Here is a 15,819-nt window from a genome sequence, read left to right on the forward strand (position 1 = left end):
TCAAGCCGCATCGGGATAGCGTGGTGGAACAACCCCCAAACCTCGTCAAAAGAAGATACTTTAACAGGCTGTTATTTTTGTTAACTATTATATGTTAGGAATACGGACTTTCTCTTGGTGGTAGGGCTTTGTGCGAGCCCGTCTGTCTAGGTACCACCCACTCATCTGATATTCTACCGCCAAACAGTAGTACTCAGTATTGTTGGGTTCCGGTTTGAAGGGTGCGTGTACCAACTACAGGCACAAGAAACATAACATCTTACGTTTCAAGGTTGGTGGCGCATTGTGATGTTAGGAATAATTAATATTTAGCGCTGGTGTCCACTGTCACTAGGATGCTCATTCGCTCAACCGACTAACGATATAATAAAAAAAAAAAAACTAATTTTTGACAGTTTGATTTGAAAACGCTAAATAGTCATATGTGTCAAGTGCTTGTCTCTGTCTATCAAATAATTGACCCGATACATCATGTCGATTGTGTCAGTAATTGAACCGATACTCTTAATGAACTAGACAATTGCTCTGACTCTTCAGGCGTCACGCTTTTACACATATTATCACACTAGTCGTACGTTCGATTCTCCAAACTCAGTAGTGTTCGGTTATATTATTAAATCACTATGAAAATAATATCATTATAGTACAATACACTATATTTTCTCGACGATGCCGCTATGAGTATATGCAAAGAGAATTGTTTTAAAAAAAAAACCCTTCAATATTGAGACAAAAAAATTGTCTTAATTTTTATTTCTTTGTATTTACGGAAATAAGTAAGTACTTAAACAACATTATTTATTGCCTTTACTATATTGTTTGAATTAAAAAATAAAATAAATTAAATGTCTTTTGATGGTACTTTCGATGGTGGTATAAATATAGTGGTTGGTTGTTCAAGCCCTTTTAAATTGTAGGCACTCACTGTATACCGTCGAGCAATGATTAGCTTTGTTGTGTTCCGCATTGAAGGCGAGTGAGCCAGTGTATAGACATAACGGAAATCTTAGGAGATAAGTTGGTGGTTTTTTAGTTGGCGAATATAAAAATTAAAACTTACCATCAATCCCTCTTACCCGTTCGCCTATCTTCTATACATATAATAAAGTTGGAGTGTCTGTTTGTAATATTAAAATAACCCATTTTTACTAAATGCATATGTATGTATACACGGTAAATAGACGGGACTTTCACTGGCAGATAGCGGATGTAATAAGTAGTAACTTGGCTACTTTTTTAGTTTTTACTTTTTTAGAATTATATATAGAATAAAAATAAAATCACGCTACAATATCCAAATAACTTAAATTCAAACAACGCGCACGAAGTCGCGGGCACAGCTAGTAGAGAAATATAAATTTAAAAATATAACTATAGCAATTGACCGCCATGTTGATTTTATACGACGATACGACCTGTATCATACTCTTAATGAATAATTATCAAAAGTGATCGTATAAAGTATTTAATTATTATAATGGGCGAATACGGAACATATTTGTTTAAATTTCAAACGTACTTAAAAAAAATATAAAATCTCTCGAATAAAATAACGTTGATAAACATGAATCGAAAATTCGCACGGCGTAATTAAATCGGGGTTCCAACATTTCGTGTCGTTACAATCGGAGAATGGCTGGGTGTGTCGAGCTGGTCCCGTCGAGCGGATCCAGAGGGCGGCGATAGTTAATCACTAGTCGCATCCGTGATGAAGTGTGTCTCGGCTGTAATTCCTTCGAGTGTTGATTTAAGCTTTATCAAGCCGGGCGGGTACCACGGCCCGATTCAATATGAGTTTTATCCTTACATCTATAGATACTAATAATTAAATTGTTATCGATGTTTTTGTTTGTACAGAAAAAAAATATAAACTTATCCTCTTTCGTACTCTATAAGTTTGATACAAATCAATTGTCCTTACTTCGTGTTCGTGACTGTCATACAATATTGTCCTTTTATTTGATTTTCAAAATTCAGCTCGCGATATATATCTTAGCAATGGAAACTTAATCTGATTCGCACTCTATTCTTTTAGTTTTATAATAGGTGTTATTTATAATAATGATAAGGAGACATCGAACTATTTATAATCAAATCGACTAAACCAAATTACTAAATTGATTTGCAATTTTTAATATAGATAATATTGTTCATAATTTGTCAGGCAAAGACAGGGCCCAACGTCAATATTCTATACAATTATCGGCGGAGGTGCCGCCACGGAAACCCATTATATTATAAAAGATATGATCGCATTTTTAGTACGAGGTGGGCCGGGCAGTATAAACAAGAGTCGGATGCCATCTCCCATCAATATTTCAGCATCTCCAATTGTTTCTAATTACCCACCGATCGGACATTCAATTCGATATTGTTTGTAATTATTTTTGTGTTGTTTGATTCTATTTGTAATTTGTTCTTTAATTGGCTTCTGATTATGAATGAAATATCACGGGCCTGTTATCTCGTTAGTACGTCGAGTGTTTTAATGACTTGTGTTATATTAAGTTCGGTGCGGAGAAAGTTTAGCTTCTATGATGAATAAAAATAGCGTATTTTTTTGTAACGCGTTTTACATATTAATTATAACGAATTCGGATGGCAATCTATGAAAATAAAAAAGGCGGTTGATTCATTATGCGGTCGCGTAAAATGCTTCTAAGGAACTGTAGCACAGTGAAGCTATAAACACTTAAACGACTGGGAGGTGGCCGGGCTGAGTGAGTAAGGGCTCGAGGCCACCATCTGTGTAATATACGACGGCTGAATATAGTTTTTAATTAGGACCTGCCTACCCGACGAGGCCTCTATTTGTTTAAGCAAATGCAAAGACAAGCGAGATGAAAGATAACCGCTATCACGAAAACTCGAATCGGACTTTTATTTGCGAAACGGACCGTCCGTCCAATAAAAGATTATGTTATGTACACAAAAGTAATTATTACCGCAACGGAAACGCTGTTTGTGTGGCAAATAAAAATATTAACATTTATAATAACAAAATTAGATTGTTATTAAATGAAATATGTATTTGTTTCCTGCTATTAGCTTAAGTTATTTTCACCCCATTACTCAGAAACTTATATAATGCAGCATCGAAATGAATCATGTATCATAAGCTTTAGAAAAAACATTTTATTTATAATTTAATAAACTTTAGTGCAATTCGCGGTTAAATAGATGAGTATTTATGATATATGCGTTCAAATATATTCGTAAACAATATAACAAAAAAATATATAGCAATTTCCTTTTCTCAAAATAAAACGCGTCCTTATTAAACACCGCAGCGGTTTTATCTAGTCTTGAACACGCCCCTTTAGAAAGATTTACGTTCAACCACTGTGGGACGGGTTAAGTGCGACAATCAATTGATTACATAAAATTAACTACAGATGGGGTAAACAGGCGAACAATTGTCTCATCTATTTCGATACGTGGTTAATTTGCATTAATTACAAACGAAGTTACTTTAACGTTTTTATAATAAATTCAAAAATAAATATAAATATGTACCGGTAAAGGAGCGGGGATGGTTCAGTTGTTAGAACACGTATTTCAATCGAAGATCACGAGTTCATATCTGAGCTACATTTTCTGATTTTTTTAAGCGCTAAACTTGTATTTGCGGAAAGGAGTCTCCTACGTTAGCTCAGTTTTGGGACAATTACTTTTAACTTTTATAATAGATTTTCCTCTTTATTAAACGTAGAAATATATTTGGAACATCTATTATTATTAAGAAAATATTATAATAGTCATACGTACCTAATTAAATTATCTTAATCGCATCGTCAGTACACGGCGAAATATCTAGATATTTTGTGATCAGATTCATCAATCCATCAATCCATCAATCTACACATTACGCAATCAATTCTCCATTGATGGAGTTTCAATGCAGTCGAGTTCAATAGGATTGCTTTGATGCCAGATTAAATATTTACTGGTCAAAGGTATTTAAAAAACTGTATCAACGTATTGGCCATTGACCCGTAAAATTTAAGTGTTGATTATTAGATAACTATGACAAAGTAATTCAGACACATTTAGCGAAGTATACTGTCATAAAATAATAAGAATATTTAACTGGCAATAAAAGTTAAGTGTAATTGAATAGTAATTTTAAAACAAAAAAAAAAAAAATTGTTTGATTTGAAGAAATACGCTTCTTAACTTTTAATTGTCATGTAATTTTTCTTTCTACGTATCTTAAGATTTATCTTCGAAATATTAACTCGTGATATTGTTAGTATTATAAGTTAGAAGTTGTGCCGCGAAGATTAACGATGATGCTGCCAAGTCAAATTAAAGTTCTTTCGGAGATTTTAATAAGGCCTTTGTCAAGAAGTTTTAGATTTATGTAAATTGCCAAGTTTCGACCAAGTCGCTAACTTTGGCTCAAGCCGTGTATTGTGTATGGAAAATTAGCTTAAACAAACAGGTAGGAGGTTATTGTTGGTTTATGATAATAATAATTAATATCTTTAGTATTTTGGATTACAAGTTTCTTAGTTTCATTTTCACAGTCAATGTTTATAAAAAATTAGTTGATATATCATTTCTGATGTAAAAATATTTTATATAGATATAATAAATATATCTGATGTATACTATAACTTACAGATTTAAATGACATATTATAAAAAAAATGCAAAGACTGCCAAAATATAAACGATTTATAAAATCAATTACGGGGCAAGATCGAGAAAAAAACGGGGTAACGGGTCGGAACGCGCGGAAGGACGTGGTATCGACGAATCGAGGTATCGAGGCATAGTTTTCAATTACAACCGCTACCGCCATTGAATTGTTCCGTTTTGCATAATGCCCGCCAGCTGCTTATAATCGATGATATGCTTTACCTTTTCAATTTATCGATATTCATTCCTGCTCAGACAATTTATTTGTATTAATAAACTGACTTCTGTTTGTTTTTATGCACCCGCTGACGGGTTTATGGGTCGAATTTTTGATCGAATATATGAGGATCGTCCTTCGTAGTATTCGGAAGATACGAACTCTTGTATTAATTTTATTTTAGTTGTATTTAATAATTGTACGGTATCTCGAATGTCTACAAGATTGATTTCACACGCGACGTATTTAAGCTATTTATACAATAGTGGTGTTAAAATGATATATTTTTTTTAATATTGGTAGTAAAGCTATTTATTTTGTTTGTTTGTGAGCCGCTTAGGCTCAGTGGTCAGAAATAGTAGTTTAAACCCATTTTGATCACGCAAAGTTATCAAGTTATCATTTACCTTGTTTGTGTGTTTTTAATTTATTTCTTTTTGGATATCCGCTAACCCGTTTCTGAAAAGCGTGGTCGAATAAGTTCCAAACATAAGAGTATAGTGATAGCCCAGCGTGGGTTATGAATTACCTATTACTTTAAAATGTTTACAATCGATATTAATAATATCGACAATTGACTTTAAATATAATAGATGTATCAATAGAGTTATTAAAATTGTTAACAATGTAAAACGATGTCATTCTAACTTCTTTATGAATGGACTTTTTGGTTTACTTATTTATGTCGATCGACAAATAAAGATATAACCGTCGTCTATCGCATCTTCACTCAGACCACCGCGGACCACATGTCACCCGACGTCTAAAGCAATACTTAAAACTAAAACAAACGTAAAAGAAATGTCAGTTTGACGTCAGGACGTATAAACAACTAATGCCGGAAAAGTTAATGTTCCTCCGACCTGTATTTATTAAATCAGGTACATCGGTTACATTCGTAACCTCCAAGGCGATGACTCTAAGCTCAGATCTTGGCGCAACTAACCGACGACAGCGGTCGAAAACAGTTTTTCACAGAGCGGCACATAAGTGCATTTTCTTGTAGCGACACGGCGCGCCGCAGCGATCGCCTCGAGCCGCGTCAATGGGCGCGTCCCTTATTTATATATACCCTTCTGTAATTAACGATAGTAAAAAGAAATAAGTATATCTCTGATTTATATCGCACCTCTTTGTCCTTTTTTAAGGAAACATATTGGTTATCTTAAGCTTTATCGAATCGAATGCGTTCATTATTGGTTTGTATGTCGGATGTTTAAACGCTTATATCATTTATATTTGTGCGTGTTAAGATTATATTTGGGATCGTAATCTAACGGGTCGTTGAACTGGATGTATAGAATATTACGTATTGACATGTCGGAGCAAGTTTACTTTGCTATAGCTGTATAAGTAGGATTGCATAAATTATATGTCGCATCTAATTAACTAGTTGTGTTTGAGATGGACCTAATTGCATAAATATTTACGACTTCAATGACAGAGGACTGAGTCGAGAGCGTCAATCAAAGAGCACTTGTGCCGAGCCAATTGTCAAGCGCTTTCCGACTTCGAGCCGTATAAATCTTCTTTCGATCCTAGCCGGACCGACGTTTTATTTATAACCGCATAAACTATTCAATGCATTTCTTGTCTCCTGTGTTACAGCAATTTCAATAAAATACTCGAATTCTTTTCGAAGCCGTTTCACACAGATCTACGATAGGCCTACTGGCGAAACATGACTTTGCGTAACAGAACATAATAATCGTCCGCCTGTAATATAAATTACACCGAACGAGCACCTGCTAATCAATTGTATAGACCATTAATTTTTCAAATGTAAAACAAGTAATAAAAATCGATTTATTGTAAACATACGATAGACATATAAAATGCCAGCGGCGACATTAATATATTGAAATAATAAACTTCACTTTTGTTCCATTGACTTATTTTTTAGAAGACCTGTAATGTAGGAATCGTGAGGCGAAAACTCGCGAACCAGAATCACCGGATCGCAACTAAAACGTTAACGCAAACAAATAGAATTGCGAGAGAACGAAACGAAAATTGAACGTAGCGTTGATAAAATAAGAGAATTTAGGAGTAGAACGTGAGGAATGAGACATGGACGCAAGAGTGCAGAGGCGTTTGAGCAGCTGACACCTGTCATCGCGCAATTTATTAGTCGCTCCGAAATAACAGAGTCAGTGAACGTTCAAACAAAATGAAGAGACAACGCACTATTAACGACACGTCCTCGGGGTGCGCGCTAACAGGCCCGCAATTAAATTCACAATGTTTAGTCGTGGCACGAAAAAAACAATTATCTACCCGATCTGTACACGACGTAATTATGAGCCTTTAATGCGAGATTAAAACATCGAAGTGACGACGTTTTTTTTGTAATTTACGCACGAACGATCTATCAAAATCGATATATTGTCGATCTGTAACACATCGATGGAACAGTAAAAATCGAGTGTATTAATATTAACGGAGCTAGAGTGAGAGAAAGAATAATGAGAAGTTATTTGTCAACGGGTTGATGTATGAACTAGTTTCGAATGGACGCCACACGCAAAAGAGACGATATCTCCGAGTGTATCGAGTTCGCTTCATTTTGATGCAGTGTTCTAACACTTAATATCTGTCGACGAGTGTTTGCGTCACTGCCTGCACTGCTCTCTATAATAAATTACCTCTTATTTTAGAAATCCTCATTCACCACGCTCATATTCATACGAAAGTATCATTTACACGGGCGACACGCATTACTCGTAACGACATTCGATGACTAATTATTTACTGTTCCGCGGTTTTATGATTGAGATTAATCGTTCGGATTTCCTATTCGTTTATTTATTCGAGTACGAATTAAATTTCTTAACGAGATTAGACGACGATTCCGATGCTGACTGTTATTCGGCCTATTTACAAATCTCGATACATTTTTAAATTGCACCAGAAAATTGTTCATAATTCGCATCTTTAATTTTTTAAATTAAAACGATCACGACCGGAACTCAAATAGATTTATTGAATTAAGGTGCATTACTGGCATTATTGGCGTCAATAGCGGTCATTACATCGCATACATGCGGCACGGTGATGATAGGATTATTAAAGGTATTACCATCGGCGAAATTGGTTCGACCGCTGAGGAAGCTACGTCGGAGCCTATTAGCCGCATTACATATTTCATTTCCATCGATCGAAGATTATGGGTGTATTAAAACGTAGTCGAACGTTCTGTCCATGGGAATGAGTCTTGACTTTTTGTCAAATTATTTTTTTTACAGTTTAGTACGCGATTCAGTGAGAGCTCGGTACGTTATGGGGATGCTCAGAGTTTAATGGTCATAGAGGTTTTGTTTTTATTTCGAAGGGGAAAGGTAAAGTGCTAATGTCCCTATTATTTTTTGCGTTTCTCTATCCGTTCTCTTTGGTCGTTTTTTCTGTTGGAAGCGTCGAGTCGAGTAGGTCGTTTTAAATAGCTTTGGTTACTAAAAAAGCTTTTTATGTTTTAAATTATTCAAACATAAAAGTATTAGCGGGATGAATTACGTCCCCTCATTTATAATGTACGATATTGTCTGATTTTATACAGGCACACAATTATTTATGAAAAATAAATCATTGTGACGTCATAAAGTTATAATTGTGATATTTCTTCAATCAATATTTAAATTAATTACAAAGACGCAAAAAGTATAGATTTTTATGTCCATTACTTAACATCTTTATAAATTGGATAGAAGATTGAATTCCTATATCTGTTACTCGGATAAAATGGCTCATATGGCAATGGGCTCTCGGTATGCTCATCAAAAAAGTATTGTTAAAATTTCAATTGTATCGGTTTGATTAGTACGTAGATAAACATATCTTTTTATAGTTTTAAATATATTTATTTGAAAAGAGCACCTAAGCGAGTTTCTTGCCGTTTCTTCTAGCTAGAGGCTGTTTTCCGAAACGGTGTTAATGTTGAAATATTGACGATTCAAAAAAATGGTAACGTTTTTTTTATATTGATTATTTAATCCTAACTGATATTATAAATTAATAAGTTTGTTACGCTTTCACATCGTATCTATCGATCGTGTATGCAAAATTTTATAATTAGTCAGAAGTATAGAAAAATACGCGTATCTCACACCTGCTCACACGCGGGCGAATCCGAGGGCTGGAAATAGTAATATACATAGTGTATGAAAGTCAAACCTATATTAATACTAACTATTAAACCTAATTTATAACTAACTCAAGTACTAATATTAAAAATGCGAAAGATGTTACTTTATACCGCTTGAACGTCCGTTAGCCGTATAAGTCGTTTACATATTATGACATAACGTCATAGTCGTCAACGTCACAAGACATTTTTGAATATTTATAAAATATCAAATTAATTGCTAAATTAATTTAAAGGCTAAAATATTAAAACATATCTCAATGTATCAATATTGTAAAATGTGTACGTCTGAGCAGTATATTTAGTTTTAAAATCCATCGGATGACTAAATCTTCTTTGTCAAACTTCAATTTTTTATTTATATGTTTTTTCTCGTTTCAGGATCCCTTCACGGTAAGAATTTAGATACTCAAACACATGGGAAGATTGGTAAATGTATGATTATTTTTTTAATTATATCACTTTAAAAAATAAAAACTTGGAGTATCTCGTAAAGAGACAAATGGACCACATTCTTAAATCTACTAAAATTTTATTAAGAGCTTGAGTTTGAATCGCCAATTTTATTTTACAAACAGTCACTATAGACATTGAGTGGACAGTATAAAGTATATACTTATAATATATACTTCAAAACACATAATCTAGCTTAGCATATTAGTTGATGTTCACGGTTAATGCTCTATTCATTAGGGTCGCAGTAAAGTTTATAGTCACGAGGCTATAAGCCTACATCAATAGACGGACTATTCAACGCAAAAAAGTACAAATCGGGCTGATGGTTGCCAAGATAAGCGTGTTCGACGATGATGATGTACTGCTAGGCGAATTTGGTAATTGCGACCTTTCTCAAAGCCAAATGCGTAGCAAATATTCTAGTGACCAAGCTCTTTCATTGACTCTAGATTTGAACACAGGAACCACGGGACCGACGGCCATGTGCTTATTTAACCACTAGACCAACGTGTGTAAGACTGCGTTATGCCAAGATTTGTAGTATAAATATATGTAGATAAGTAAAAAAAATTAACCTGAGCTGATAGTTTTTTTGCTTCTCCGTAATGTTTATCTCAACATAATTAATGCCTTAGATTTCTAACCTATTAACTCGATTGTATAACCGGAATATTTACCCGACAGTTCGTAGTGAAAGTTGCGTTAAATAAAGCCTAATTGGATTATAAGCTAGATGATGGCGACTAATTTTATGACATGTATATTTATATGTATATTTTATACATACTTTAAGTGTATTCTGATTCAATGTATATATGTATCGTTACTTCTAGTACAATACCTACTGTATACGTTATACGTTTCATCTGGATTAGTAAACGGGGAAAGATTTTTTTCCTTGTTATTCCTAAACGGAATTTTTTCTAAACCATTATACATAGAACTTTAACAAAAAAATCTAATGTATTCCGTCAAAACTTTTACTATATGTAAACTTTTACTTTAATACATGGAAAAGTTGTGCGTGTATATATAAATTATAAAAAATTACCATCTTAGTAATTTGTGTGTTTTCTTTTTCATGCACCATCGAATGCGGTCGAATCCTGGCGTCTAGGGTGTAAGTATTTTTATTTTTTGTGTCAATTAGATAGAACTATCACCTGTTCGTTAGTCACGTCTGCACACATAGACCCTAATGGCATTAGCTGTATTGGCCGTGGGATCGAAGATGTTTTGTCACTCGGGCGTATAATTACACCAGCTCATACAACCTTCATACCGGAACAGCGACGAACTTGTCGGCGATAGTATCAATGAATTTAGTTTAATAATTTACTCAGACGGACCATGTGTTATTTATAGTATTTACATATATAATATATATTTATAGTACAGCGGTTAGGAAGATTGCAGGATCGAACCCCTGCTAGCACTACTGAATTCTCATCTCGTGTCTTGTGCGCGAGGACGAATTCGTAAGGAAATCTGCACGATAAAATTATCACACGTGCACAACCCTTTTTGGAGCAGCGTGGTGCAATAAGATCTAAATGTTCTCCTCACAAGAAGAAGGTCTTTAACACAGCCGTAGGACATTAGCATATTATTAATTTATAATAAATGATTACATTGATTATTTAATTAATATAATATAATAATACTAGCGCCATTTCCCCGTTGAATGATTACATTGATTATTTAATTAATATAATATAATAATACTAGCGCCATTTCCCCGTTGAATCACTATTCCGATTATCTGTCCGAAGAATTAATCATCCCTTCTGTCACCAGTGGAAGCAACTAGGCGGGGTATTATATCGTTAAGAAATGTCCAAGTGTAAAATTATTTAATTTGGAATTAAGATACGCTTATAAATGTAAAAAAATCATTAAGTGGTATTACTTAAACTAATAGATGTGTTCTAAAAATTACTAGTAGAGATATTTTTAATTAAGCAATGAGTTTTTAATCAAACCAGCATGATTAAAGTCGACTTTAAAGTCAGCACATTATGGTAATCTTTTATGTACCACTTCTAGATAAAGGCCTCCACTTCTTTACGAGGCTTTGGAGCTTATTTCAGGAACTCGAATACGATTTGGTTGTTACACACGTGACATAATTTCTCCCGACAAATTATATCTATGCAGATATATATATACAATAAATACATAAATATAAATAAGTACGTCTCATCAAGATAATGCTATCTTGATGAGACGTATTTATTTATATACCTAAAAAATAATACGATATTATACGGAACGTATATTAAAATTACCTACGGACTTATTACCAGTTAGCTTCTTTTTTATATAAAAATACAGTAAATAAATAACACTAAAATCATTTACTCATCAATTAATTAACTAAGAACCGAACCAAAACTTAACTTACAAATTATATCGTAGATATAATATGTTATTATTATTTTTTTTGAAAATTGTATTGTATACACATAACATGTCACTGTGTTTGAATAATGAACACAGTAGTATTATAATCAATAAGATAGGTAGTACTAGAAAGTTATCTATTAGTTTCATTTAAGCGAAACGGCGAATCTATCCTCATAGATCAGGGCTTATGTCGTCTCATTTTAATCGCGATCAAATCTGATACGCATATCAATTTCCTGTCACTCTGACATAACTATATACTGACAAGATGATAATTAGCGCTGAAGACGCATCGTCCCGGTTATACTAATTGACATACAAGCAAATGCAATCAATATGCCGTGGTAGGAAGTTGTTCACACCGGAACAAATTGCTCCGCGACACCTGGTCACACTGACGCGTAATTGCGCAGAAAAAGTCTTGAATGTATGGTATGGCGTGCTTGTTTAAATTACTTTAACTACATCCTCTAATACAATCCATCCAATAAAACAAATAATACCAAAAACACAAATTAAAACAAACCTAATTAAAAACAATCCATACACGTATAACAAATCCGATGGCAAAAATGCGGCCTAGTTGCGAGGGTTTTAATGATTTAACTAGATAAGTTAAATCATTTAAACTGTATTATCAACAGTTAACAACCTTACCTAAAGTACATAACACTTGGATCTTTAACTACGGCTACTTGTCCAGATCCGGGAAAGCCCTGAGGCACATGTGCTTAAGAGAACCTCCTTAGGTAAGATAATCAGATCAAAAGCAGAATGTCATTTCTACATAAATACATATTTGGTTACTAATTATCATTATTAAATAACACACACAGAGACATATATATTTATACAATTATTTTTATATATCCTGTATGTCAGCTTTATAATGTCGTGAATGTAATTTATCATTCTTTATTAATGTTTCACTTACCCACGATAACTTATAATTTAGTTGAATAAGGATTTTAGAATTATAGGCGAATGGTATGTGTAGTTTTTTGGACTCAAAACTCGATGTAGATGATATGTCCGAATGTCATGTATATTACTGACACGGCGTGTGACTGTCAGTTTTAATAGTTTTACGATTAGGTCTAATATCGTTAAGCAAATTCGTTTCAAATATTGCTTTTCAGAAATAACCATCTAAGCGAAAACAATTAACCGCCCAACAATGGAACCACGAAAGGCAAACTCGTCGCCATAACTGAATTCCTAACGAATTTCCAAAAACGCTCCGGCATCGACTCGAGTTAACATTGAACTTGCATCCTGTCTGAACACAACATTGCTCTTTAAGAACCTAAAATAAAATAACCTGTACAAAATTTACACTTTATGTGATATGTGGGACGGAAGTCGGATAGTTTTATTGACTCTAAAAACTTGTTCGATATAAGTGATTCTGTTAGTTTAGTGCGTTTTCACTTGACTATTGTTGGATGTTAATTTAAAAAATAATGATGTAATATTCGATGTAGTTTTTTAGGGATTCTTTTGAGATATTTGATTATATTTACGTCTGCATTGAAATAAATGTAGATAATCATTTATTTAAAGAATCACATCTAAATGTCTTAATGTCCTTTGAATTTCATTGAAAAATTCAATGCGGGAAATACATATGTGTCAGAATTATATCGAACTTATGCAGGTTTACTTAAGCACATGTGTCTCAGTGCTTGCCCGGAACTGAGCACGCAATCGTCGTTAAAGATATAAGTGCTCACTGTTCACATCTTTTTAATTTTATAGTTAGTAAAAATGTGTAAATAATATTCCATTTTTTTTAATTTATTTTGATATTTTTTTGTATGTTATTTTTGATTTGTAGTCGTTGTCAAGATAAATATATTAATCTTTTTACGTACATTTGTGCCGTTTCTGTTATTCAAAATTTGTAGTTTATTTAATGTGTTTCTCTCTTTCTTGCTTAGACAAGTTTCTTATATCTGGAGTACTGTAGTTTTGTCTTTACTACCTTTTCAAGTGTCTCTCAATAATAGGATCATTTCCCTTGAAGATGTAATATTAATGACTACAAATACATTACTTGCACAAGTACCTACGTCGATAAAGCTTCAAGCCTTCTTACATACTTTAATATTTTTATATTCTAATCACACATCAATGTCAATTTTTATTAATAGTGGGTACGGTTTAGTACGAGTAGGTGTCTCTTATCTCGTTAAAAACATCCCATGGTAGGCCTCTTTGAAATTAGTCTAAGCGTTTTTATTTAAAAGTAAAGATTTATATCGTACAAATTATAAAGCTTGCTTTGTGCAAAAGCCAAGTAATCCCGCAGTAAATTTATTAGGTTAGCGGGCGATAAATTAGTGAATTCGGCTGCCGTCTGACCCGGAAACGTTGTCCAAGATTTTCGTTTTGAAGTATTTTAAGGATTACAAACGGGTAACACGAATTTTTAGAACTTCTAAGGGTGTCTTAAATTTATAGTTTTTAATATCATCTTTGACAAGTTTTCGTCAAACTACTTACTTAGCATAAACACACTCAATGAAAGGAACCATCATTCATAAATTTGAAATCTTAACATCATAGACCTAAATAAAAATATTCTATTTTTAATTTATTTTTACAATTATAAAAGTTGGGACAGACTGTACAGTGATTATATATATAGATTGAACTACGTCATTCAGTGAAAGTAATATTTCATCCGCCCTATTAATTATTCTCGGCTTATTTGACTAATTAAAAACTGGTAGATATTTTAATAGCAGATGTCACAAACATTTGGTTATAAGCATTATAAATAATAAACTTCGTAAACTAGAATACGAGGCGTTAAAGTTTAGGTTGAAAATGATACCTATCTTTATTGGGGTGAACTTGTAGGCAGGTGTTCGATACTTGACACGTCTAACGATAAACAGCGAATGTGTTTAGGATTTAGAGCGAACTTAGTAAAGTTTAATATGGTGCTTCCACGTTAAGAGACTTTTAATGTAAACCGTTTTATATCGTTTTCTTGGATTGCATTATTCGAATTAAGCAAGGAGATTTATTGTAAGCAGAACACAAAATTATTGGTTAATCATTATTTAATATTCTATAATTATCTGTGCCCGCGACTTCGTGTGCGTTGTTTGAATTTAAGTTATTTAGATATTATAGCGTGATTTTATTTTTATTCGATATATAATTCTAAAATAAAAGTAGCCTAAGTTACTCCTTATTACATCCGCTATCTGCCAGTGAAAGTCCCGTCGAAATCGGTTCAGCCGTTCCAGAGATTAGTCGGAACAAACAGACAGACAGACAAAAATTGAAAAAAAAGAATATATTTATTTTAATATTACAAACAGACGCTCCAATTTTAATATATGTATAGATTTACTATAATATATTGTTATATAATAGGTCGGCTTTGTGCAAGCGTGTCCAGGTAGGTATTATCCACTAATCAGATATTCTACCGCCAAACAGCAATACTTAGTTTTGTTCCGGCACAAGGGATATAATATCTTAGCCCCCAAGCTTGGTGGCGCATTAACGTGATAAATGGTTAATATTTCTTATAGCGTCGATTGTTATGTGCGGTGGTGACCACTTACCTATTGGCCTATAGAATCAAAACAGTCAGATTTGCATATCATGATAACTATGTGGTATACGTAGAGCAGTCAGTTTCTTATATCATGATGTGTGTGTATATTTTATTTTCATAATATAAATATATCGAGATGCCAAATAGTGTTCGGAAAGAAGATCAAAGTTACACAAATATAAGTTTTCTTTTTTATTTCGAATGTTTAGAAAGCGATCATTCTAATACGAAAAGGTTTTATCGTTATTATTTTAATAAACATTAAGGCTGACGTCATTTAGGCTAATGTTTAAAATATAAATATAGTTGTAGGTTCACATGTTGGTCCGTCTGATTAAATATAGGATTTATTGTAACACACGTTGCGTGTTTCTTTGTTTCA

General features: G+C 33.3%; 1 protein-coding gene across 1 annotated transcript in view; it reads left to right on the top strand.

Moving 5' to 3' along the window:
* Nucleotides 1-10,639, top strand: part of LOC125076090 — a 36,880-nt gene extending 26,241 nt beyond the window's left edge. The window contains exons 5-6 of the mRNA XM_047688041.1: nt 9,380-9,391; nt 10,572-10,639. Of these exons, the coding sequence (XP_047543997.1) occupies nt 9,380-9,391; nt 10,572-10,604 (45 nt within the window). The 3' untranslated portion in view covers nt 10,605-10,639. The remainder of the gene's footprint in view (nt 1-9,379; nt 9,392-10,571) is intronic.
* Nucleotides 10,640-15,819: the final 5,180 nt, after the last annotated feature.

This window comes from Vanessa atalanta, chromosome Z, assembly GCF_905147765.1.
Source record: "Vanessa atalanta chromosome Z, ilVanAtal1.2, whole genome shotgun sequence".
Classification (NCBI taxonomy): Eukaryota; Metazoa; Arthropoda; class Insecta; order Lepidoptera; family Nymphalidae; genus Vanessa; species Vanessa atalanta.